The sequence below is a fragment of the Lepidochelys olivacea genome (assembly GCF_965140295.1).
Source record: "Lepidochelys olivacea isolate rLepOli2 genome assembly, chromosome: 24".
NCBI classification, from domain to species: domain Eukaryota; kingdom Metazoa; phylum Chordata; order Testudines; family Cheloniidae; genus Lepidochelys; species Lepidochelys olivacea.
In genome coordinates, this window is record NC_140434.1 from 14,998,465 (window position 1) to 15,025,565 (window position 27,101).

General features: G+C 48.6%; 1 protein-coding gene across 1 annotated transcript; it reads right to left on the reverse strand.

Annotated features, from left to right (window-relative positions):
• Positions 1-6,009: 6,009 nt before the first annotated feature.
• Positions 6,010-23,408, reverse strand: LOC311512437 (trypsin-3-like; the record flags this gene model as incomplete). The annotated part of the gene is made up of 6 exons (XM_084613644.1): positions 23,326-23,408; positions 12,784-12,873; positions 9,647-9,812; positions 7,439-7,692; positions 6,629-6,765; positions 6,010-6,177 (listed from the first exon to the last, which is right to left on the reverse strand). The coding sequence occupies exons 1-6, from the start codon at positions 23,369-23,371 to the stop codon at positions 6,010-6,012; spliced, it is 861 nt and encodes a 286-aa protein (XP_084469770.1). The 5' UTR covers positions 23,372-23,408.
• Positions 23,409-27,101: the final 3,693 nt, after the last annotated feature.

A 27,101-nucleotide genomic window follows, 5' to 3' on the forward strand; every position in this document is an offset into this window, starting at 1 on the left:
AACTAAAAGTCAAGCCAGATGACAAAGATTTCCATGAGCTGGCCTGAGCCCACCCCTCTCCCCCTAGTTTTCCTTCTAACAGTAACAGAGGAGGGCGAAAGCCCACGACCAGCTTAATAACAGAGAAATTAATAGATCTCAGGTGGTATCTGGCCCCCATTACAGTAGTATCCGAGCACCTCCCAATTTTTACCTTATTTATCCCCACAGGTGAGGCCGGGCAGTGCTATGATCCCCATTGTAGAGAGTGAGAAATTGAGGCACAGAGAGGCTAAGCGATTGGGCCAAGGTCCAACAGGGATGCAGCAGCAGACCAGAGATTAGAAGCCATGTCTTCCAAGTGCCAGCTGAGCAGCCACACTGCCAAGCCATCCATCTTCACTGAGTGCCTCATTCCACCCCATAATCCCCCCAATAACAGAGCAATGCACCTTAGGACACCATAATCATCCCCAATAACAGATAAATGCCGTGTTGCACCCCACAATCACCCCAATAACAGAGCAATGCCCCCTCGTAACCCATAATCACCCCCAATAAAGAGCAATGCCCTCTTGTACCCCATAATCACCCCCAATAACACAGCAATGCCCCTCATATCCCATAATCATCCCAATAACAGAGAAATGCCCTCTCATATACCATTTGGGGGAGGGATAGCTCAGTGGTTTGAGCACTGGCCTGCTAAACCCAGGGTTGTGAGTTCAGTCCTCGAGGGGGCCATTTAGGGATCTGGGGCAAAAAAAATTGGGGATTGGTCCTGCTTTGAGCAGGGGTTTGGACTAGATGATCTCCTGAGGTCCCTTCCAAGTCTGATATTCTATGATTCTATGATAGTCACACCCAATAAAGAGCAATGCCCTGTCACACCCCATAATCATCCCAATAATAGAGCAATGCCACCTCATAATCACCTCCAATAACAAAACAGAGCCCCCATTTCATCCCATTAATACCCTGAAAACAGAGTGATCCCACTGGCAGCCCATAATCACCCCAATAACTGCAAGATGCCCCAAGCCACCACCCTATGTTGCTCCCCAAACCACAGCTATCTCCTTTCCACCCCAGCGCCCTGATGCCCCCAGCCAGGCATCCCAAGCACAGGGACTGGACTGGCCCTGCTTCACCTGGAGCTCCTGGTGGGGGGCCCTTGGGAGTAGGACAAGCTCCAGCGGTTATGTCTTGGACAAAACTAAGAATCCTCCAGGATGGGCCACTTTATATGCTAGAGAAATAGGCTGTCTCTGTGAGTCAACGTGATTGCCGTATCTGGGGAGCTGCCCCACATATCGGCATCTAGGCGACTCTCTCTGCCCTCAAACACCTGGCTTCAGTAGGTTGGATCCCGGGGAGCTGTGGAAGCAAGCCAGCCTTTGTTCCCACCTCTGTCCTCTGCAGGGGAACCCAGCAGGATTTAGCCCTTGGAACGGCACCTTCTCCATTGCCGAAAGTGACTCCCTGAACCTTCCATCCTGCTGTGGAGTGTGTGCCTTCCTCTTCCTCACCCTCATCCTCTTTCTGGTATCCTGACCCGGCGTAACTCTGGGTATTGATCCCTGGTTCTGCTCTCAAGTTTGGCTCCTACCTCTGATCTCCTGGTAACCAGAACCTGCCTCCCAACACTCGACTCTGGGTTTGCTCTTGGGCCTGCCTCGGACTCTGACCTCCCGATACGTAGCCTGGCCTGATTTCCCAACTCCTGCTTTGAGCTCTAGGTCAGATTGCCCACGTCCTGCTCATGCAGGGGAGCGGAGTGGGCCGTAAAAACAGCACCTCAGTTGCTTTCCGGCTGCTGAGTTGCAGGCCTGCCTCCATTCAAATGCAAAAATGGCCCTCTGACAGCCACAGCCTGTGTGCTGGTCACTGACTAGGAGCTTCTGGTCATCGCTGTCCCTTCACCGATCACCACAGGACTTGGACATGGATGTGAATGTGGAATACTACAGCAGTGTGCTGTAGTAAGAGGAGGGCCTGAAACATAAGCCCATGTATCAGAGGCCTGGTATGAGGCCTGAGACCTGGGCTAAAGTAGTCAGAGCTTTACTGATATAAAGCAATGTTAAGCTGTGAGCAAGAGGCAGGCCCCGCTCACAGAGTCTGGCAAGACCAGGGCTGATATTGCAAAAAGACACATTCCTAAGTAATGTTAGGCGCAAGAAAATATCCGCAAACACATGCCAGAAAGATGATCCCAGAACACCTTTATACCAAACACATTCTCCAAAGATAACAAGAACACCCTGATCCATCTGAAGGATAAGGTCAGGATGACAGCATGATGGATTGAGATGTTTTGAACAAACCAACATGTACAAGGTAATGGTTGGCGCCCTAATACATCAGAGGGTGGCACCCTGATACGTCGGGGCAATAAGTTTTTTGTTTGTATCTGTGTATAAAGATATATCTCAGAGGCAGTGTCTTTGGCCAGCCAAGGGGGCAGTGGAAGGTCCTACCACTGACTGAGCTGCATCCATTGTCAAGGGCATACACGTCTTAGTATCCTCATAGAGTCTGCCAGGTGCTGTTACCATGCTTTGTCGACAATAAAGCTGGCTGGGCGCGTTCGCTGAAAACCGAGTCTTGTGGTCTCACTGGGAAGTTTGATCGGAGCCTGCTTTATGGGCTATCTGGCCAGAGCCAGTGCAGCACGCAGAGAGAACACACCCACACAGCCGAACATCTGACGACATACGCGATTTCTTTTAATGTGGAGACTGGGGCAACAGAAGCTCCCTAAAAGTGGGGGCCACCCATGTCTCAACAGTGGCCCCGCCCTTGAGCCTCCCCTTCCACCTGAGGCCCCTCCCCCGTGCCGCCCCTTCCCCTGATCTGCTGTCCGCTTACCACCCCTTCCCCCAATCTCCCGGCCTAGTCCTGCTCCTTCCCCCTGAGGCCTTGCCTTCGCACCATGTCATAAATATAAAGGGAAGGGTAAACCCCTTTGAAATCCCTCCTGGCTAGGGGAAAGCTCCTCTCCCCTGTAAAGGGTTAAGAAGCTAAAGGTAACCTCGCTGGCACCTGACCAAAATGACCAATGAGGAGACAAGATACTTTCAAAAGCTGGGAGGAGGGAGAGAAACAAAGGGTCTGTGTCTGTCTGTATGCTGGGTCTTTGCCGGGGATAGACCAGGAATGGAGTCTTAGAACTTTTAGTAAGTAATCTAGCTAGGCATGTGTTAGATTATGATTTCTTTAAATGGCTGAGAAAAGAATTGTGCTGAATAGAATAACTATTTCTGTCTGTGTATCTTTTTTGTAACTTAAGGTTTTGCCTAGAGGGGTTCTCTATGTTTTGGAATCTAATTACCCTGTAAGATATCTACCATCCTGATTTTACAGGGGGGATTTCTTTATTTCTATTTACTTCTATTTTTTATTAAAAGTCTTGTAAAAAACTGAATGCTTTTTCATTGTTCTCAGATCCAAGGGTTTGGGTCTGTGGTCACCTATGCAAATTGGAGAGGCTTTTTATCCAACATTTCCCAGGAAAGGGGGGGTGCCAGTGTTGGGAGGATTGTTCATTGTTCTTAAGATCCAAGGGTCTGGGTCTGTAGTCACCTAGGCAAATTGGTGAGGCTTTTTACCAAACCTTGTCCAGGAAGTGGGGTGCAAGGTTTTGGGAAGTATTTTGGGGGGAAGGACGCGTCCAAACAGCTCTTCCCCAGTAACCAGTATTAGTTTGGTGGTGATAGCGGCCAGTCCAAGGACAACAGGTGGAATATTTTGTACCTTGGGGAAGTTTTGACCTAAGCTGGTAAAGATAAGCTTAGGAGGTTTTTCATGCAGGTCCCCACATCTGTACCCTAGAGTTCAGAGTGGGGGAGGAACCTTGACACACCACCTCTTCCCCCCATAAATCCCAACACTCTCTCATTCCTCTCTGTTGCTCACCATTGTTACTCACCTTACGGCCAGTAAAAAGTGGGAGGGCATAGCCCCATGGCCCCCCGCCCCCCCACCCCAGGGACCCTGGGTGGAAATGCCGTTCCACACCAGTGTCCACACAGTGCTTGGCAGGATGAGGGTCTTCATCCAAACACCAGGAAACCAAGAGATCGCCATCCTTCTGTAGCCTTCATCTGTCTTCTCAGCCATTGAGAGAAACTGTCTCTCTGTTTGCCTGCTCTGTCGTTGAGGACATATGGGAAACCCAAACCCTCCACCCACTAAAATGGAGAAGGACCTTGTGGGAAGGATCCCAGCGTTTCAAGACCCAAGTAAGACATCAGGAAACAGAGAAACGGGAAAGGAGGAAAGAATGTGTGGCAGCCCGACTCAATAATCTGGGCTGCTCTTATTGGCCACTGGTGGACCCACCAGAAATAACTGACTATCATTTTATAGAAGATGAACGTGTCAATTTTGCTGAATTGTTTCCATCAAAAAATAACACACACACCCCCAAAAAATCCAAAAAAAATCAAAACATTTTTTTTCTAAAATTTCCGAACAAAACAGTTCCCAATTTTCACTTCCAAATGACTGTTTATACATTTCCTTTAACTTTTAATTTGAAAAAAAAAAGTTTAAAAATGCTGAATGTCCAAATGAAACGTTTAGTTTCAGATCAAACAAAATGTTTTGGTTGATCCCAAATGATTTTTTTCCCAAAATTGCCAGGGAAGAGAAAAATCCATTTTCTGCCCAATTCTCTGTGTCAATTTTGATATTTTGGATGGGAAAAATCTGTTTTGATGATGTGAAAACGATTTATTTGAATAAGGTTCCAAAATTTTGTTTCAACTTGATTATTTTGATTGATTTCTTCTAGACCTTTCTGTGACATTGAATACTAATTTTAATAATATATTTAATATTCTATATAGTCAATAGAATCATAGACATGTAGGGATGGAAAAGACCTCCAGTGTCACCTAGCCATTTCCACATGTCCATGCAGGATCTATCTATCCATCCATAAATAAGGAAGCATTATTTACTCCTTCTCATAACTCAAGAACTAGGGGTCACCCAATGAAATTAATAGGCAGCAGGTTTAAATCAAACACAAGGAAGTATTTCTTCACACAATGTGCAGTCAGTCTGTGGAACTCCTTGCCAGAGGATGTTGTGAAGGCCAAGACTATAACAGTGTTCATAAAAGAGCTAGTTAAATTCACAGAGGATAGGTCCATCAATGGCTATTAACCAGGATAGGCAGGGATGGTGTCCCTAGCCTCTGTTTGCCAGAAGCTGGGAATGGGTGACCTGGGATGGATCCCTTGATGATTCCCTGTTCTGTTCATTCCCTCTGGGGCACCTGGCAGTGGCCACTGTCGGAAGACAGGATACTGGGCTAGATGGACCTTGGGTTTGACTCAGTCTGGCTGTTCTCATTTTCTCATGATTTCATGTTAACCTACCCACTCATCCATCCACTCACCTACCCATCTCTCTCTATTTTGTGCTACCCATAAAGTGATAGAAATGTAGGGATGGAAGGCACCTTGAAAGAGCATCTAGTGAAATCCATGCCCTGTGCTGAGGCAGCATTCAGTACATTTAGACAGGCACGTGGCTATGTTGCTGTAGCACCGTGTGACAAAGTTTGAACCCCACGGGACGTCAGACTTGGTGACGTCAGAGCAGTTATAGCCGCGTACGCCACCCCCGTCAATGGAAGAGACCAGAACAAAGACCTGGGCGCGATTTAGGGCATTTTAAAACCAGGCTCATAATTTTTAATCCAATCTCATGATTTTTAGAGCCAATCTCTTGACTTTTGAAACAATCCTGTGAACATCAGGCTGATTCATGAGGTTTTAAAGCAATCTCACAATCTTCAGGCTCATTCATGCTTTTCAAACCAGCTGTGCATTTTTAACCCAGTCCCAGGATTTTGTCAGGCCTGGCCCAACCGCAGCTCCACCACCCCAATCCCACCCAGGCCAGCTCCCCCCACCCCATTCCGCAACCCCCAGGTGCTGCCGTGAGATGAGGAGAGGCGTGGCTGGGGCGTATGTTTGGTGGGTCATTGCGGCAGGCGGGACGTGCTGTGAGCTCTCAGTCCAATCTGGCGCTCTGCCTCCTTATAGTGTTCTTCACCCACTGGGCAGCTTTGCAGACATTGGCGAAGACTCTGGGCTGTCCCGGCAGGGCACAGACAGACTTCCCCCAGGAGACCACGCCCTGCAGCCGTCCATTGCAGACCAGTGGGCCTCCTGAATCCCCCTGCAAAGACAATGCAAAGCCATCAGCAAAACACAGCCATGCCCCCCCGTGTGCACACCCCCCCAGAGGAGGGCCCATCCCCTCCAGCAGGGGGAAGCAGGGTCACACAGATACAAGAACACACACATGCACAGAGCTCATCCCTTCCAGCAGGGGGCGGCAGGGACACACAGATAGGAAGGGTTTAAAGAGCAGAAATGGGTTCGGTTGACAGCACCTGCGCTGGGGATCAGACAGGCCCAGGGACTGGGCCTTAGGGCTCGGTGCGGCTGGAGGGCGGATCGGCTGCTCTTCCACGGGGCACGAAGGCTGGCTGGGGCCAGAGCCTGAGTGACAACGGCCCCTCAGGAGCAGGCTGAGAAGGGTTTGCAGGTCACAGGGGATAAAGAGTATTGAGCTGTGTGAGCTCCGACACCCGGCACCGACCCCTCTCTCCGGGATGCCCCCTTACCCTGCACGTGCTTATGCCGCCCTGTTCCACACCAGCACAGAACATGTTCTCCGTGATCAGGCCCCAGTAAACGTCCTGGCACCTGGCCTGGCTGACGCTATAGAGATCTGCACACTGCAGGATGGCTGGGTACTGCCCTGGGCAATGACAGAAAAACAGGAGCTCATGAGCAGGGAACAAGGTGCAAGAGAGGAAAATTTGGTGTAAGACCCTCAACTGGTATAAACTGGCATAGATCCAGTGACTCCAAAGTTGCTAGAGCCAACTGACCCCAGCTGGGATCTGGCCCCATTGACTCCAATGGCGCGACGGCCGATTTCCACCAGCTGGGATCTGGCCACGTTCATTTTCCGAAAAAGGAAATTTTTGATGAACGGAAAAGCCAAAAAAACAAATTGTTTCATTTAGATCCAGTATTTCATGTCATATTATAATATTTCATTGTGATTTGAAGCACATCTGTAACGTTTTAAAATTGTTTTGAATACAAAAGGAAAGGAAATTTCAAAAGGAAATGTTTCAAATAGAACAAAAATCAAGCCACTGTCTTCCTGTGTTTTCAAAATGCAAAGTTTTCACTTTTTTCTGAATTTTTTTTCTGAAATGAATAAAAACGCCCCGAATTTATGGGACACTTTGGTGTTGTCGAACTTGAGTTGTCCACTAAAAATCATTTTGGATGAAAATTTTCCCCCAGGAGAAGCCAAAGACCCTTGTGAGCCCATTAACAAGGTCTCCTTAAAGAGCTTCCACCCCCTCCCCAAGCTGAGCCCAACCTCAACCCCTCCCTCTACACTCAGCACGCCATACTTTGGGGGGACTTGATGGTGCCCCATCCCGACACACTGCATCGTGTTCCAGGAAAGGGACAACGGGTAGCCAACTTGATCGTGTTCACATAGCGGTTAAGTTGAGCGGGCTCATCCAGCTCCAGAAGCATGAAGTCGTTGTCAAAAGGCAAGAAGTTATATTCGGGGTGCACAAAGAAGTTGTGGATTCTTCGTATCTGTTCTGTGGGTTCTTTCACCCTTACATTATAATCCCCCAGATGCACCCGCAGGGAGCTGCATGGAGAGAGGACAAAGGAAGAGATCAATGGGCAGCTATTCAAAGATCATAGCGGGCAAGCAACTAGAATTGGGCCAATAATGGATTTTCAATGCTGGAGTAGCTTCCGAGACCTCATCTTCTTAGTTCTCCAAGAACTCAGTTCGACTCCAATCTCGTCTGATCTCATGTTTTTTTTGGCATACACTCTGCAGAATTGATCAGAGTCACTTGTAAGGGGTGGCTATGGGGCATACCACAGATCTGAAGAATACAAGTATTGGTTACTTTACATACAAGTTTATTCTGATGCGTGCGTCCTCCATTTTACATGATATCATGCTCTTTATGGTTGGCCTGGTTATTTTCAGGTCCAGTTCCTGTACATCTCATGCTTTGGTCTCATGCCACATGTACACAGCACATTTTGCTGACATTATTGTTTCTTACACCTGGTTTTACACAGCTGAAATGAACAATTTGATGACTTTGCCCTTAATTTGTGAGACACTTTGGTGTTATCAAAGCTGCAGTTTTCACCAAAATCATGAATTCCTTCTCCTTGGCTTTTGGGTAGGGTGACCAGACATCCCAATAATATCAGCATTGTCCCAATATTAGGGGCTTTGTCTTATATATGCAAATATACCCCACCCCTGAAATTTTTCACACTTGCTATCTCCTCAACCACTTATGGGACCAACTTAATTCAGTTATTTTTCCCTTGTCCTGGGTCACTGTGGCCCGCTCATGCCAAATTAAACTGATGTGCAGGAGCACTGAGAATTTCAAATCTGGGTCTAAGAGTTTTGTGCTTTCCAGCTAATCGAAAAATGGGGCGGCAATAGTTTGTTTCAGCTGTCGCAAAATATTTCTGAAAATAAACTAACAGGGCACTTTGAAAGAAAAAGTTGCGAATGGAAAAATCGAAAAGTTTCAAAAATGCCAACACGAGACATTGCGATTTTCAACGTATTATTTATACGTTTTAATCAGTTTTTCCAAATACAACAAAGATACCAGCTTCATCGTAATAGCCAAAGAGAGTTAGGAGAAAAGGAGGGGAGGGGAAGGACAGATCTATCCGCAGGACCTGCAGAATTACAGCGCTCTAAAGAGCTTACAGAGCTTGCATCCGATGAAGTGAGCTGTAGCTCATGAAAGCTTATGCTCAAATAAATTGGTTAGTCTCTAAGGTGCCACAAGTCCTCCTTTTCTTCTTAGAGCTCTAAAAAAGCAGCTTGAATTGCTTTCAGTTTTTCAAGCTCTCCCCTTCTGTGGAATGACAGGTGTTTGTTCCAGGGCTTAAATTCCTGGAGGTCCCCACAGCCCCCTTCCATTCGGGGCTCCAGGCTTCCGCTGTGGGATGGGTGCACTTGGGCTTTAGCCCCGCTGGGTCGCCAGGGCTTGTAGCTTCACCGCTCTGGGAGGCCCCGGGACTCAGGGCTTCAGCCCCGTAGGGTGCACCACGGTTCAGAGCTCCCGGCTTCAGCCATAGGGCCCAATGGACCCCCTGAAACCAGCAGGGGGCCACAGACCCCCTAGTTGAGAACCAGCAGCATCAGGTTGGAGTCAAGGGAAAATATTTCCCGGAGCTCCGCTCCATTCCATCAGCTCCTAGAGCACCTGCACATGAGCTGCCGGTGGGATGCTACAAGGCCTAACGCTGGTGAGCGTGGAGGTGGGTTTCCCTCTGCACACGCCGCTGGGGAGACCGATGCTGGCGTGCTGCGTCCGTGCTGGGGTGGGCACATCTGAACGAGCATGCTGGAAAACCGCAGAGGGTGCAGAGAAGAGCGACAAAAACGATTTGTGGGCTGGGAAAAAAGGGAGGAGGATGGGGCTGCGGATTCAGGGGTGCAGAGGGAGACCTGGGCATGGATAGGGAACACGAAGAGCGAAGATAAGGGCTGGGGATGTGGGTTATTCCCAGGCATCACCCTCTCTCCCTCCATCCCTGCACTGACTTACCTGATCCCTTGTCTGCCGCAGTGTGCAGCAGTCAGCACCCACTTCCGGGCTATCAGGCTCCCACCACAGATGACACGTCTGTTCCTCAGGAGAGCCACCTGGTAGGGCCGCGAGCCGAAGTCGCAGTTTCTCCCCCCAATGATCCTGCTTTCCTCTGGGTCTGAGGCTGCCATGGAGAGTGGCAAATGTCAGCTGAATTCAGGGCAGGGGGAGGGGCAAGCATCAGCCATGTCCAAACAGGTTGGCCGGTGGCAGGATGACCATGAGCTGCTGCTCCCACGTGGCCGTGGAAAAACACAAGGCGATCGGAGGTTGTACCAGGCGATGTACCAGGCTCTATTTCCAGTAGGGATAGTTAGGCATTAATGCCACTGCAAAAACCTCCAATTCCCGTCACCCGTGTTCCAGAAAGAGGAATTCCAACTGGAACAGGTGTTGAGAAGGGTGCTAGGATGGTCAGGGGAACAAAGGGCCGATCTTACAAGGGGAGATGGAAAGAGCTTGGCTGGTTTAACCTAAAAGGAAGCCAAGCCAGCATCTGATTGTTCTCTCTAATTACAGAGTGTGTGTGTGTGGGGGGGGGGGGAAGGAACACCAGGGAGGGAGAAGATCTACAGGAGGTGGAGACCAGCGTTGGCACAAGAACAAATGGGGACAAGCACCATGGATAAATCTAGGCTGAGATTAGAAGACGGTTACTAACCATCGAAGGAAGGAAGTTGTGGAACAGGAGCAGGGGGGCCGGGATATGGGGGGAGGGGTAGCTCAGTGGTTTGAGTATTAGCTTGCTAAAGCCACAGTTGTGAATTCAATCCTTGAGGGGGCCATTTAGGGATCTGGGGGGAAAATTAGGGATTGATCCTGCTTTGAGCAGAGGGTTGGTCTAGATGACCTCCTGAGGTCCCTTCCAACCCTGATATTCTATGAAAGCCTCCTGAGTTTGAAGATGGAGCTCAATACATTTCTGCTACAGAGTTGCTCATGGTAGCAGGGACTGGACAGGAGGACCCTTCATTTTTTAATGTTCAAACAATTTTCCAACCACTTTTTAAAGTGCTCTAACGCCTTGGCAGCAGGGACTTGAAATTTTGCAAGGAAATAGCCCTGGAGTCAGGGAGGTGCCTTTTGCTGTTCATATGAAAATTCACCTAGATTTGGTCAAATTATAAACCTCTGGAAAACACAATTTACACATGTTCAGGAGAGCAGGGGTTGGTCAGTGACTGCTGTTTCTAGGCTTTACCGCAATCATAGGCACCAACTTCTCCTCTGCCCAGTGTGTGCTCGACCCCCAACACTGCCCCTGGCCCCGCCCCTATTCCACCCCTTCCCCAAAGTCCCCGTCCCCTTCCCACCCCCATTCCACCCCCTTCTCCCAAGTCCCTGCCCCTGCCCTGCCTTTTCTCTGTTTCCTCCCCTGAGTGCACCGCATCTCCACTGCTCCCCCTCCTTCCCGGAAAGTCCTAAGTGCCGCCAGACAGCTGTTAGGTGGTGGGGCGGGGGGCGGGAAGCACTGGGAGGGAGGGGGAGAAGCAGGGACACAGTGTGCTTGGCTTGGGAGAAGGAGGCGAGGAGGGGGGAGCTTGGCTGCCGGTGGGTCCGGAGCACCCGCTAATTTTTCCCTGTGGATGCTCCAGCCCCAGAGAACCCACGGAGTTGGCACCTATGACCGCAGTAGAAATTGTGACAATGTTCCTCCTCTGCCTTGGTGGGTCCTGCGCTTTCCGGCTGATTTGCTCACCTCAAAGGGTCATGGCAGCCCTCAGGTTGGTTGGGGACAGGCCAGAGACCTTCCCCTCTGATATGACTCACAGTCGAGGTCAACTCCTCTTGTGTCAAATAGGGAGTGGGGGGAGGGGCCTGGGGGGAACCTGGGCCCGCCCTCTATTCCGGGTTCCAGCCCAGGGCCCTGAGGATCACAGCTGTCTACAATGTCTCCTGTAACAGCTATGTGACAACTACAACTCCCTGGGCCACTTCCCCATGACCTCCCCCAGCACCATCTTTGTCCTCACTGCAGGACCTTCTTCCTGATGCCTGTTGGCATTTGCATTCCTTAGTCCTCCAGCAGCATTTCCTCCCACTCCCAACTCCTTACACGCCTCTGCCTAACTGAAAAGAGGTCTTTCTTTCAACCAGGTGCCCTGATTAGCCTACTTGCCTTAACTGGTTCTAGTAGCTTCCTAATTGGCTACAGATGTCCTAATTAGCCTGCCTGCCTTAACTGGTTCTAGCAGGTTCCTGATTGTTCTGGAATAGTCCCTGTTATTTTACCCAGGGAAAAGGGACCTGCTTAATCTGGGGGTAATGTATCTACCTTCCACTACTTTCCTGTTGCCATCTGGCCTGACCCTGTCACAAAATATTTAAAATTGTCAAACTTTTTCAGATGGAACGTTTTCCAATAGGAAAATACCATTTTGTCAAAGTTGATAATTTGTGTGGGAATGTGTTGGTTGTGATGCAAATTCTTTAAAAAAAGTTTAAAACAAAGCCGTCTCCTGAATGGACTGGGCTCCACAATCAAACTACATCTCCCATGATGCCTCACAACCAGCAGCTTCCATGAGGCATAAACTTCTCCTCACCAAGTGGTGCATGCTGCTTTATGAGATTGGCAGTCTGACCAGAGCACTGAACATTATCAGAAAGGGCCATTTTGATTTGTTTTTCTTGTTTTAAATAATTTTTGTTTCCACATTTTTCTTAAAAGAATTAACATTATATTAGAAATGATGCTCTCTAAAAGTTATATATTTTTACATATGCTTTAAATTTAAAGACATCGAAATCTGAGTGAAACAGATTTATTTGTTTCCCCAAAAACCATTTTCTATTGTGGGAAATTTCAAAATTCTTTCCTTCTCTCCTGATTTGGGATGAAAACAGATTGTGAACTCATGGCTACCTGCCTGAACTACAAACAATAAAGAATAATCAGAGACGAGGCCTGACCATATTAATTCCCTTTCGCAACCCATGAAATTGATAACAGGACTGCTGGGAACTTGGATTTTCATAAGCAGCAACCTGTATTAAGCAAAGTCTCTGAGACATTCCTGGAAGGGCCTGCAGTGAAACTGCAGAACCTTCTCACCCAACCCAACTGTGGCTTCTCGCTTGACTCTTCTTCCTACCTGCGCCTGCCCCGACTACCAGCATTGCGATGATCAGCAGCTCCATGTCGGTTGTGGCAATGGATACGGTCGTCAGAGTCACTGGCTTTACTGCAGGTAAAGAGATCAAAAGGGAATCGTTGGCCACGGGCGTCTAGAGGAAGACAGATGCCTCGCGGGGAAAGTGCGCCCTTAGGATTCAGAAACGCCAGGCTTGAGTTCCTGTTCTTCCACAGGCTCTCAAAAGCAAGTGGTTTCTCTGAAACTCCACTACCCTGCTTGTACCAGGAGATGATAGCACTGCCCGACATGGGGAGGGGAAATGCACTGTGATCGTCTGTTGGCAATGGGGGCCCAGTCTCCCCCAACTCAGCTCCATCTTCCACTTTTGCCCGGTCCCAGTCACCCCCAGGGGCATGTTCCATGGAAAGATCTGATCTGAGGAGGGGAGGAAGGGAGGGAACTAAACTCAACCCACATGACAAAAATTTCCATGAGCTGGATTGAGCTCACCCCTCTCCCACTAGTTTCTCTTCTAACATGTCACCCCAATAACAGAGGAAGGCGAAACCCCCATGACCAGCTTAATAACAGAGAAATTAACTAAAGTGTTATCTGCCCTCATTATGGTTGTATCTGAGCACCTCCCAATCTTTGACCTATTTATCCACACAGCTCCTTGGTGAGGCAGGGCAGGACTATGATCCCCATTGTACATATGGGGAAAGTGAGGCATAGAGCGGATAAGTGATTGGGCCAAGGTTCTACAGAGATGCAGCAGCAGAACAGAGATTAGAAGCCATGTCTTCCAAGTACCAGCTGAGCAGCCAAACCACCAAACGTCTTCATTAATTTCCCCATTCCAGCCCGTAATCTCCCCAATAAAAGAGCAATACCTCCTCGTACCTCATAATCACCCCCAATAACAGAGCAGAGCCCTAACTCCCTCCCATCAACATCCCCAAAATGGAGCAATGCCCCCTGGCAGCCCATAATTACCCCCATAACAGCATGATGTCCCAGTCCACCACACTATGTTGCTCCCCAAACCACAGCTATCTCCTTTTCACCCCACCACCATGACCTGCCCCCCAACAAGACATCCCAACAACAGAGGCTGGACTGGCCCTTCTTCACCTGTAGCTCCTGGTGGAGGGCCCTCGGGAGCAGAAGAGGCTCCGGCGGTTGTGTCTTGGACAAAAGTAAGGATCCTTTGGGATGGGCCATTTTTATGCTGGGGAAATGGGCTGTCCCTGTGAGTCAATGTGATTGCCATATCTTGGGAGCTGCCCCACATGTCAGCATGCAGGCAACTCCCTCTGCCCTCATGCTCCAGTACGTTTTATCCGGGGGAGTTGCAGGAACAAGGCTTTGCTCCTGACTCTGTCCTGTGCTGGGGATCCTGACGGAATTAGCCCTTGGAACGGCACCTTCTCCATTGCCGAAAGCGACTCCCTGAACCTTCCACCCTGTTATGGAGCGTGTCCCTTCTTCATCCTCTTCCTCTTCCTCTTCCTGGTGTAAGGGGACTGTTGGCCCCTTACTAAAACTCAGTGGGGATTTTGGTTGGCTAGCTCCCAGGACTAAAAAGAAGGGGAAGGGTTGATCGAAATCAGGACCCTGAGATTGACAGGCCAATGAGGGAGTCAGGAGGGTCCCATCCTCCCTGTGAGCTGGAATTGCCTGGGTCAGACAGAGTGGGGCTGAGCTAAGCGGAGAGACAGAGGCCCTAGCTGAGCTGGGGAGCAGGGCCGCGCCGGCCAGAGAAGCAGAGAAGCAGCCCAGGGAGCAGGTCAGTGCTGGGAAGAGAGGTGCAGGAACCGGAGCCAGAGGGGCCAGAAAAGCAGCCCAGGAGGCTGGCGGCAGAGCAGCAGCAGCAGCCGTGCTGAGGCAGAGTCGAGCTGAGGCATTGTGGAGCTGGGAGCCGTCCGGAGCCAGGTGCAATGAGCAGCTGGGGAGCGTGAGGGGGACCCTGGGCAGTGGGCCCAGCACAGGGAGACGCCCCCAGTCAAGAGGTCTGGCAGGCCAGACTGGGAGGGGGATCGTAACCTCGACGGGGGGGTTGACACTGGGAAGAAGTGTCCTGCCACCCAGAGCTTGAGGGTGTGTGACCACCGCCAGAGCAAGTGTCCGACCCACAGCATCAGCACAGCCAGGGCCTGGGCAGGAGGCCTGGGATGTGTGAGGAACAGGCTGAACTGCCCTGACATCCCAGAGAGGCTGGCTGTGACGTCCCCGTGCCACAGAGCGGCGTGACGGGTTTTCCTTTCACCTTTCCCATTTTTCCCTTAATTTTTTTAATTGGTTGCTGTGTAATAAATAGTCTTTGCTTTGACCTGTATGTAATGATCAGGGGGTCAGGGAAGCACCAGTGTGCAGAGAGCACCCCAGAGTGGGGACACCCTAAGTGACCACGACAAGGTTGGGGGTGGAGCCCCCCCAGGAATCCTGGGCCCAGCCCTGTTGGAGTTATGAGGACTCTGCCACACAGGAGATGGAAGGGGAGCCCTGGAGGTCAGGCAGGCCTCTGGGGAAAGGAAGTGGGAGCGAGGACTCAGATCCTTTCACTAGCCCATCTCACCGGGGACCTGTATAAACCAGGAAAATGCCCCACAATGGCAGTAAAAACTGGGAGGGCCATGGCCCCTTGGCCCTGCCTGTTCCAGTGCCCCTGTGTGGAGATCATAGAATCATAGAATATCAGGGTTGGAAGGGACCTCAGGAGGTCATCTAGTCCAACCCCCTGCTCAAAGCAGGACCAATCCCCAATTTTTGCCCCAGATCCCTAAATGGCCCCCTCAAGGATTGAACTCACAACCCTGGGTTTAGCAGGCCAATGCTCAAACCACTGAGCTATCCCTCCCCCCCCTTGCACACCAGGGTCCATGCGGTCCATCCAAATGCCAGGAAACCGAGGTGAGAGGAGATTGCCATCCTACTATACCCTTCATCTGCCATCATAGAAATTGAGAGAAATTGTCTCTTCGTCCGCCTGCTCTGCCATTGAGGGGTTATGGGAAACCCAAGCCCTTCACCGACTGAAATGGAGAAGGACCTTGTGGGAAGGATCCCACTGTTACGAGACCCAAGGAAGACAACAGGAAATGGCGAAATGGGAAAGGAGGAAAGAATGCCGTGCAGCCCGACTCAATAATCCAGATCCGCCCCTTCCACTGGGAACCGTCTGCCCCACTGTGGTGGAATCCGTGGATCCCAGATTGGATTTATTGGCCACCTGCAGGTCCACCAGCAGTAACTGGCTACCATTTCATGGAAGACTATCATGTCAGTTTTGCTGAATTGTTTAGCTGAAAAAATAATACTCCAAAAAAATCAAAATATTTTGTTTCAAAAATTTCCAAACAAAACATTTCCCAGTTTTCACTTCCCAATGACTTTTTGTTTAGAAATATCCTTTAACTTTTATTTTAAAAAAATTAAAATGTTTATAAATATTCAACGTCCAAATGAAATGTTTAGTTGCAGGTCAAACAAAATGTTTTGGTTGACCCCAAATGATTTTTTTGTTCCAAAATTGCCAGTGAACAGAAGAATCCGTTATCTGCCGAATTGTCAGTGTCAATTTTGATATTTTTGATGGGAAAAAGCCAAAATGATCGTCTTGTTTTGGTGATGTGAAAACAATTCTTTTCAATAAGGTTCTAATATTTGTTTTGACTCGATCATTTTGATTGATTTCTTCTAGGCCTTTATGTGACATTAAAATATTAATTTTAATAATATATTTAATATTCTATATTCTATATAGTCGATACAACCACAGAACTGTTGGGATGGAAGAGATCTCAAATGTGACCAAACTATTTCTACATCATGTCCATGCAGGATCCATCTATCCGCCCACCCTATCACCCCTCCACCCACTCATCCATTCATTCATCCATCCACCCACCTACCCATCCCCCTGTATTCTATGCTATCCATAAAATCATAGAAATGTAGGGATGGAAGGGACCTTGAAAGATCATTTAGTGAAGTCCCTGCCCCACGCTGAGGCAGCATTTGGTACATTTAGACCATCCCAGACAGGTGAATGTCTAACCTGTTCTTAAAAAGAACATCCGATGAAGTGAGCTGTAGCTCACGAAAGCTCATGCTCAAATAAATGGGTTAGTCTCTAAGCTGCCACAAGTCCTCCTGTTCTTTTCGCAAATACAGACTAACACGGCTGCTCCTCTGTAACCTGTTCTTAAACACCTCCAACGATGAAGATTTCACCGCCATCCCAGGTAACCTCTTCCAGTGCTAAACTCTGCTTAGAGTTAGAAAGTTTCCCCCAGGATCTTAGATTTCATAGTTTAATGTAATATCAAAGTCAAAACTCAAATACTCAAAATGACAATGCTGACACGAAACATTTGTTTTTGCTTTTCTGAAACATTTTATTAAGGCAAAGTTACAATAGAACTTTAACATAGTACATCGTACATTACTTATTCAGGATCAGATTAATGTTCAAAGAAGCAGGCTAAAGATTCTGGTTTGTTCCCTGAGCCCTCTTCCGCTGAGTGTGCTAGAAAAGGTGACACATTTCTAAACACCTGTCCTCTTTTGGGTGCTTCTGTTATGTACACACTTGGCGTTAAAGGTTTTTGACATTATCACAATATCGTAGTGTCAGAGGCTTAGAAGTCACCGCAAGGGGCCTCCTGTCTAACCCCTGGCCAAGATGCAGGATTATAGAAATGACATGCTTTCATTAAAGAAACGTAACGTTTCAACATGGACTGGGAGCCTTATTTTCCAACCAGGTGTGGTTTATGAGCATAAACTGTCTCACCCTTTGTCAATCTCTCCTCTGTCACAGTTTCTTCTCTAGGATCAGTCAGCGCTTTTTCCACCCCTTGTCACTAGTACAGGTGAGTTGCATCATCCGCGCATTTAACTTACGCGAATTCAACTATACGGGCTCAGCAAAAAAAAAGAAAAATAACAAGATGCCTGTAAATAGTGCGGGCGGTTCCGCCCACCATTCCACTCAATGAGCGTATGCCCCGGAGTGAGCATGAGATGGGAGACGTGAATCTGCTGTTCCCTCAGTCAGTCTCAGTTTCCACGTGCCTCTCATAGTGTGAGCATCTCGCCACGCTGAGTGTGATTCTAGTGTTTAAAGATACGTGTTTTTCGTACAACATGGCCCCTAAACGCAAGCCAACTACTTCATCTGGTGCTCAGCTGAAGAAACAGCGATCTGTTCCAACGCTGGAGGAAAAACTGGCTGTGTTGGACTTATTGAGAGACGATATGTAAGTCTCCAACGTGGCACGTGAATATGGCCGCAACCAATCTAGCATCCATGCCATCAAGATTCAAGAGAGAGAAATTCGTTAAGCCGTAGCATCAAGTGCTCCAGTAACTGCTCAGGTGACAAGCCAGGTGCGTGGTAAGACTTTAGTGAAGACTGAAAAGGCATTAAACTTATGGCGGGAAGACATGAACCGTAAACATGTGCCTATCGATGGCAACACGGTGCGAAAAAGGCTCTTAGCCTCTATGCTCTGTTCAAACCTCCCGCTGAAGAGGGACAGCCTTCTGATGAGAAGGAATTCAAAGCCAGCCAAGGTTGGCTTAACAGTTTTAGGAACCGCTTCGACCTCAAAAACGTGCAGACTCCTGGTGAAGCTGCATCTGCCAATGAAGAGGCAGCAAAAGTCTACCCTGAACAATTAAAGAAAATCACAGAAGAAAAGGGCTATCTTCCAGAACAAGTTTTTAATGCTGATGAGACTGGGCTCTTCTGGAAAAAAATGCCCAACCACACTTCGAAATCAGAAAGACAAGCCCCTGGCTTCAAAGCAGCTAAAGACCGTGTGACTGTGTTGTTTTGTGGCAATGCGGCTGGGCATTTAATAAAGCCGGGCTTGCTCTGCAGGGCTGCAAATCCCCGTGCCCTAAAAGGCAAGAACAAAGATCTCCTGCCTGTGTTCTGGCAATCAAATAAAAAGGCTTGGTTTTTAAAAAGGGCAAAGGGCAGCATTATTTCTGGTTTGGTTCCACAAGTGTTTCATTCCGGAGGTCAAGCAGTACCTCCAAGAGAAAGGACTTGACTTTAAAGTGTTGCTGATCGTAGAAATGCTTCTGGCCACCCTGCGGCACTCCGGTTTGGGCATAACGACATTGAAGTCGACTTTCTCCCCCCCAATACCACCTCCATCCTCCAACCTCTCGACCAAGGCCTGATTCGCTGTTTCAAGGCCACGTACACAAGGCCCATGTTCTCACGGATACGTAGCGCTATAGATGCTGATCCCAATCTTAATGTGATGGAGTGTTGGAAGTCTTTCAACACTGCTGATTGCATCACTTATATTAAACAGGCAATGGATGCAATCAAGCCTGAAACAGTCAATGCATGTTGGCGAAACCTATGGAAAGAATGTGTGAATGATTTTAAGGGTTTCTTGACCATTGACAAAGAAGTGAAACGCATTGTTCAGGTGGCCAGGCAAGTGGGTGATGATGGCTTCGTCGACACCCTTGAGGAAGAAATTGAAGAATTAATTGAGAGCCATAGAGAAACATTGACTAAGGAAGAGTTAGAGGAACTGATAAAATCGTCTACAGAAGATGAAGAAGATGACAACAAACAGGAAGAGCCAGCAAGTTGGAACCTTCGTAAATTTGCTGAAGTGTTCCAAGCAGCAAAACACTTGAATGATTTAATTTCTGAATACGATCCCTCTATGGAACGAAGCCTCAAAATCACACGTAGTATTACGGACGATTTGAGATCATATCAAGAAATGTTTGACCAGCTCAAGAGACAACAGCGACAGTTGCTGATCACCATGTTTTTCAAGGAAAAACAACCAGCAACAAATGAGCCTACGTGATCAACTTCTCAAGCTGAACCAGAGCCAACCACTTCATCTACAACTCGCTCTCTGTCACCCAAGCTCTCCGTCACCTCCGTCTCTTGGACTGACATCAAGCCCTGACGACCCCCTGTAATAACCCCCGTAATTAAAAATACAGTACTGTAAAATTATATTTTGCAAAATATAGAAATAGAAATTTAAAATATCTTGAACTAGCCATTTCTAACTGGAAAGTGCATCTAAAAGTAGTACAAAAATCAAGTGCAAGACCCTTTTTTTTAATTACGATTCTTTCATGGAACCCCTATTCACATCGTGCAGAACACAGTTTGGGAAACGCTGCCTTACACGTTCACTTGCAGGCTCCTTCCCTCTCCTTCAGTTCCTCCGTTATCCCTGACTCCCCCAAGCCGTTGCACTGCTTCTGAGTGGGGGGGGGGCAGGAAATATGGTTCTATATTGTAGTTTAAATGAATTACTCAAAGATCTGTATTTATATGGCTTGGAAGGAATCTATTTGACAAAAAGACATTTCCTGAATCTTTTTTGTTGTCTGTTTTGTTTTGTTGTTTGTCTGTTTTTTGTCTGTTGTTCGTCTGTTTTTTATCTGTTTTTTGTTTTGTTTTGTTTTTGGTGCAGAATTTAAATTGCTCCTGATGGAGTCCTATTGGCCTCTTGTTATTCTTCCTATCATTCCTTCTCATCCAGATAATTTGCTGCTATGTTTTCAATATTGTCCCCTTGAGAAACTCCCAGCACTCCTGAACTCCTTCTTCCCTTAGATTTCTTTCCCATGGGATTTTCCCATGCTTATGTGTCCTTCATGAATAAACTTTAAGATCCTGTTTTTCCCCCTTGAGGATAAATGGAAGCTTAACACACTTCCCTTTGAAGAGAACATTATCCATCACTGCAGGATTCTACAGCATAGTGTTTAGGCATGAAATGCATTTCCCATCCAGGATGTAGAGCATGTATTATTGACTCCAGTGTCTCTTCCTCTGCCCATATGTCCCACATGCAAGACAACACACCATCTGAGTAGGTTGATATGGAGGTCAACCTTGTAGCTGGTTTTTGAAGCCTGGCCTTGATGGATCTCGTTTCAGATCTCGGATGCATCATTATCCCACAAAAGCATCATTATCCCACAATTATTTGACTTCCTGAAGCAAATTCAATGGTGGCATCATAATTCTGAAGTGTGAGTGCTGGGATCTGAGATGGCACACAGCTTTGAAATAGGTTATTTTGATCACAAATGATCCATAGACACAGTGGGAGAAGCTTGGAGACCAAGAAAAATTTCTCAGCCTTTCCTTCTCAAGCGGTGTGCGTTTGTAGTCTGCATTTGTGAAGACTCTGGGTGCTAATGCTACAGCTCCCCCGCTGCAGTCTTTGCCCCCTAGCCCATCTTGCAAATTTTTGCACAGAAAAGCAGAATATTTACTCGTGGGGGAATCCTCGCCACTGGGAACGAGCAGAATTCATGTGTGCACACATAATTTTTTTCTGCAGAAAATATCTTCTGCCAGAAAGTTGCTGCAGTTCTGCCTTTTGCCCACCAAGGACTGCTGTGGCACTAGAGCAGAGCAGCTGCTCCTGAGCAAGCCCCAGCTGGGACAGGGAAGGAAAGAGGTTGCTTTCTTCACAGCACCGGTGGGACCAGGTCAGGAGAGAGGAGATATGGGGGGAAAAACTGGGTGGACACATGGGGCTGCTGGGGGAGGGGGGTCAGAGACTGGAGTTCATAAGGGCTATTGGGGGAGGACAAACTGGGGCAGGGGCTGAATGGGATTGGAGGTGCAAGGCCACATGGGGATTGGGGGAGGGGGTGCAGGGCCACATGGGGGAGGGGGTGGCTGAGTGGGGGCACAGGGACACATGGGGAAGGGGGAAGGGGCTGTCTGAGGGGGTTCTGGGACAGATGCGGACAGGGGGCACAGGGAAACATGGGCATGGGAGAGGGAGTGCAGGGACGGGTAGTGATCAATGGCTCCATGTCTAGTTGGCAGCCGGTATCAAGTGGAGTGCCCCAAGGGTCGGTCCTGGGGCCGGTTTTGTTCAATATCTTCATAAATGATCTGGAGGATGGTGTGGATTGCACTCTCAGCAAATTTGCGGATGATACTAAACTGGGAGGAGAGGTAGATACGCTGGAGGGGAGGGATAGGATACAGAAGGACCTAGACAAATTGGAGGATTGGGCCAAAAGAAATCTGATGAGGTTCAATAAGGATAAGTGCAGGGTCCTGCACTTAGGACGGAAGAACCCAATGCACAGCTACAGACTAGGGACCGAATGGCTAGGCAGCAGTTCTGCGGAAAAGGACCTAGGGGTGACAGTGGACGAGAAGCTGGATAGGAGTCAGCAGTGTGCCCTTGTTGCCAAGAAGGCCAATGGCATTTTGGGATGTATAAGTAGGGGCATAGCGAGCAGATCGAGGGACGTGATCGTTCCCCTCTATTCGACATTGTTGAGGCCTCATCTGGAGTACTGTGTCCAGTTTTGGGCCCCACACTGCAAGAAGGATGTGGAAAAATTGGAAAACGTCCAGCAGAGGACAACAAAAATGATTAGGAGACTGGAACACATGACTTATGAGGAGAAGCTGAGGGAACTGGGATTGTTTAGTCTATGGAAGAGAAGAATGAGGGGGGATTTGATAGCTGCTTTCAACTACCTGAAAGGGGGTTCCAAAGAGGATCGCTCTAGACTGTTCTCAATGGTAGCAGATGACAGAACGAGGAGTAATGGTCTCAAGTTGCAGTGGGGGAGGTTTAGATTGGATATTAGGAAAAACTTTTTCACTAAGAGGGTGGTGAAACACTGGAATGCGTTACCTAGGGAGGTGGTAGAATCTCCTTCCTTAGAGGTTTTTAAGGTCAGGCTTGACAAAGCCCTGGCTGGGATGATTTAACTGGGAATTGGTCCTGCTTTGAGCAGGGGGTTGGACTAGATGACCTTCTGGGGTCCCTTCCAACCCTGATATTCTATGATTCTATGACATATGGGGGTGACTGAGTGGGATTCAGGGCCACCTGGGGATGGGGGGATAGGATGTCTGAGTGGGGGTGGAGGGACACATGGGGACAGGGTCAGATGTGCCTGACTGAATGGGAGAGGCTAGGGGTCAGTCAGGGTCTGTATGGGGGTGGCTCCCTAACAATCCCTCTTTGTTGCCCCAAAAATCTTGTTCCATATTTCTCCCACCCACACCCAGAAACCCTACAGCAGTGTTTCCCAAACTTTTTAGGCCACGGAACACCTGGTATATGTTTATGGAACACTTCTAATATTATTTTGTAGTCATTTAGTTTTCAAATAAAAAATTGCGTTATTTATGCTCAAATATATTTTATTTTACAAAACAAAGCAAAAATAGAAATTTAAAATAACTTGAACTAGCAATTTCTAACTGGAAAGTGCTTCACCACCCTCCCTTTCCTTCTGCCATGATTCAGGACGCAAACAAATTGTGAAATCATGGCTCCCTGCCTGCTCGTCAAACAATAAAGAATAATCAGAGCTAAGGCCTGAACGCATTAATTCCCTTTTGCAACTTGTGGAACTGATAATGGGACTGCCAGGAACTTCGCTCTTCATGAGCAGGAACCTGTCTTAAGCAACGTCTCTGAGACATTCCTGGAAGGGCCTGTGGTGAAACTGCAGAACCTTCTCACCCAACCCAACTTTGGCTTCTCGCTTGACTCTTTTGCCTACCTGCTGCTGCCCCGACAACCAGCATTGCGATGATCAGCAGCTCCATGGTGGTTGGATACAGTCGTCGGAGTCACTGGCTTTACTGCAGGGAAAGAGATCAAAAGGGAATCGTTGGCCACTGGCATCTTGAGGAGGATGGATGCCTCGTGGGGAAGGTGCACACTTAGGATTCAGGAAAGTCAGTCTTGAGTCTCTGTTCTTCCACAAACTCCCATGAGCAAGCGGTTTCTCTGCACCTTGGCTGCCCCGCCTGTACTAGGAGGATGATAGCACTGCCCGACTTGGGGAGGGGAAACGCACTGTGATCATCTGCTGGCAATGGGGGCCCAGTCTCCCCCAACTCAGCTCCATCTTCCACTTCAGCCTGGTCCAAGTGACCCCCAGGGGCATGTTCCATGAAAAGATCTGATCTGTTGGCAGGGATGGGGAGAGAACTAAAAGTCAAGCCAGATGACAAAGATTTCCATGAGCTGGCCTGAGCCCACCCCTCTCCCCCTAGTTTTCCTTCTAACAGTAACAGAGGAGGGCGAAAGCCCACGACCAGCTTAATAACAGAGAAATTAATAGATCTCAGGTGGTATCTGGCCCCCATTACAGTAGTATCCGAGCACCTCCCAATTTTTACCTTATTTATCCCCACAGGTGAGGCCGGGCAGTGCTATGATCCCCATTGTAGAGAGTGAGAAATTGAGGCACAGAGAGGCTAAGCGATTGGGCCAAGGTCCAACAGGGATGCAGCAGCAGACCAGAGATTAGAAGCCATGTCTTCCAAGTGCCAGCTGAGCAGCCACACTGCCAAGCCATCCATCTTCACTGAGTGCCTCATTCCACCCCATAATCCCCCCAATAACAGAGCAATGCACCTTAGGACACCATAATCATCCCCAATAACAGATAAATGCCGTGTTGCACCCCACAATCACCCCAATAACAGAGCAATGCCCCCTCGTAACCCATAATCACCCCCAATAAAGAGCAATGCCCTCTTGTACCCCATAATCACCCCCAATAACACAGCAATGCCCCTCATATCCCATAATCATCCCAATAACAGAGAAATGCCCTCTCATATACCATTTGGGGGAGGGATAGCTCAGTGGTTTGAGCACTGGCCTGCTAAACCCAGGGTTGTGAGTTCAGTCCTCGAGGGGGCCATTTAGGGATCTGGGGCAAAAAAAATTGGGGATTGGTCCTGCTTTGAGCAGGGGTTTGGACTAGATGATCTCCTGAGGTCCCTTCCAAGTCTGATATTCTATGATTCTATGATAGTCACACCCAATAAAGAGCAATGCCCTGTCACACCCCATAATCATCCCAATAATAGAGCAATGCCACCTCATAATCACCTCCAATAACAAAACAGAGCCCCCATTTCATCCCATTAATACCCTGAAAACAGAGTGATCCCACTGGCAGCCCATAATCACCCCAATAACTGCAAGATGCCCCAAGCCACCACCCTATGTTGCTCCCCAAACCACAGCTATCTCCTTTCCACCCCAGCGCCCTGATGCCCCCAGCCAGGCATCCCAAGCACAGGGACTGGACTGGCCCTGCTTCACCTGGAGCTCCTGGTGGGGGGCCCTTGGGAGTAGGACAAGCTCCAGCGGTTATGTCTTGGACAAAACTAAGAATCCTCCAGGATGGGCCACTTTATATGCTAGAGAAATAGGCTGTCTCTGTGAGTCAACGTGATTGCCGTATCTGGGGAGCTGCCCCACATATCGGCATCTAGGCGACTCTCTCTGCCCTCAAACACCTGGCTTCAGTAGGTTGGATCCCGGGGAGCTGTGGAAGCAAGCCAGCCTTTGTTCCCACCTCTGTCCTCTGCAGGGGAACCCAGCAGGATTTAGCCCTTGGAACGGCACCTTCTCCATTGCCGAAAGTGACTCCCTGAACCTTCCATCCTGCTGTGGAGTGTGTGCCTTCCTCTTCCTCACCCTCATCCTCTTTCTGGTATCCTGACCCGGCGTAACTCTGGGTATTGATCCCTGGTTCTGCTCTCAAGTTTGGCTCCTACCTCTGATCTCCTGGTAACCAGAACCTGCCTCCCAACACTCGACTCTGGGTTTGCTCTTGGGCCTGCCTCGGACTCTGACCTCCCGATACGTAGCCTGGCCTGATTTCCCAACTCCTGCTTTGAGCTCTAGGTCAGATTGCCCACGTCCTGCTCATGCAGGGGAGCGGAGTGGGCAGTAAAAACAGCACCTCAGTTGCTTTCCGGCTGCTGAGTTGCAGGCCTGCCTCCATTCAAATGCAAAAATGGCCCTCTGACAGCCACAGCCTGTGTGCTGGTCACTGACTAGGAGCTTCTGGTCATCGCTGTCCCTTCACCGATCACCACAGGACTTGGACATGGATGTGAATGTGGAATACTACAGCAGTGTGCTGTAGTAAGAGGAGGGCCTGAAACATAAGCCCATGTATCAGAGGCCTGGTATGAGGCCTGAGACCTGGGCTAAAGTAGTCAGAGCTTTACTGATATAAAGCAATGTTAAGCTGTGAGCAAGAGGCAGGCCCCGCTCACAGAGTCTGGCAAGACCAGGGCTGATACTGCAAAAAGACACATTCCTAAGTAATGTTAGGCGCAAGAAAATATCCGCAAACACATGCCAGAAAGATGATCCCAGAACACCTTTATACCAAACACATTCTCCAAAGATAACAAGAACACCCTGATCCATCTGAAGGATAAGGTCAGGATGACAGCATGATGGATTGAGATGTTTTGAACAAACCAACATGTACAAGGTAATGGTTGGCGCCCTAATACATCAGAGGGTGGCACCCTGATACGTCGGGGCAATAAGTTTTTTGTTTGTATCTGTGTATAAAGATATATCTCAGAGGCAGTGTCTTTGGCCAGCCAAGGGGGCAGTGGAAGGTCCTACCACTGACTGAGCTGCATCCATTGTCAAGGGCATACACGTCTTAGTATCCTCATAGAGTCTGCCAGGTGCTGTTACCATGCTTTGTCGACAATAAAGCTGGCTGGGCGCGTTCGCTGAAAACCGAGTCTTGTGGTCTCACTGGGAAGTTTGATCGGAGCCTGCTTTATGGGCTATCTGGCCAGAGCCAGTGCAGCACGCAGAGAGAACACACCCACACAGCCGAACATCTGACGACATACGCGATTTCTTTTAATGTGGAGACTGGGGCAACAGAAGCTCCCTAAAAGTGGGGGCCACCCATGTCTCAACAGTGGCCCCGCCCTTGAGCCTCCCCTTCCACCTGAGGCCCCTCCCCCGTGCCGCCCCTTCCCCTGATCTGCCGTCCGCTTACCACCCCTTCCCCCAATCTCCCGGCCTAGTCCTGCTCCTTCCCCCTGAGGCCTTGCCTTCGCACCATGTCATAAATATAAAGGGAAGGGTAAACCCCTTTGAAATCCCTCCTGGCTAGGGGAAAGCTCCTCTCCCCTGTAAAGGGTTAAGAAGCTAAAGGTAACCTCGCTGGCACCTGACCAAAATGACCAATGAGGAGACAAGATACTTTCAAAAGCTGGGAGGAGGGAGAGAAACAAAGGGTCTGTGTCTGTCTGTATGCTGGGTCTTTGCCGGGGATAGACCAGGAATGGAGTCTTAGAACTTTTAGTAAGTAATCTAGCTAGGCATGTGTTAGATTATGATTTCTTTAAATGGCTGAGAAAAGAATTGTGCTGAATAGAATAACTATTTCTGTCTGTGTATCTTTTTTGTAACTTAAGGTTTTGCCTAGAGGGGTTCTCTATGTTTTGGAATCTAATTACCCTGTAAGATATCTACCATCCTGATTTTACA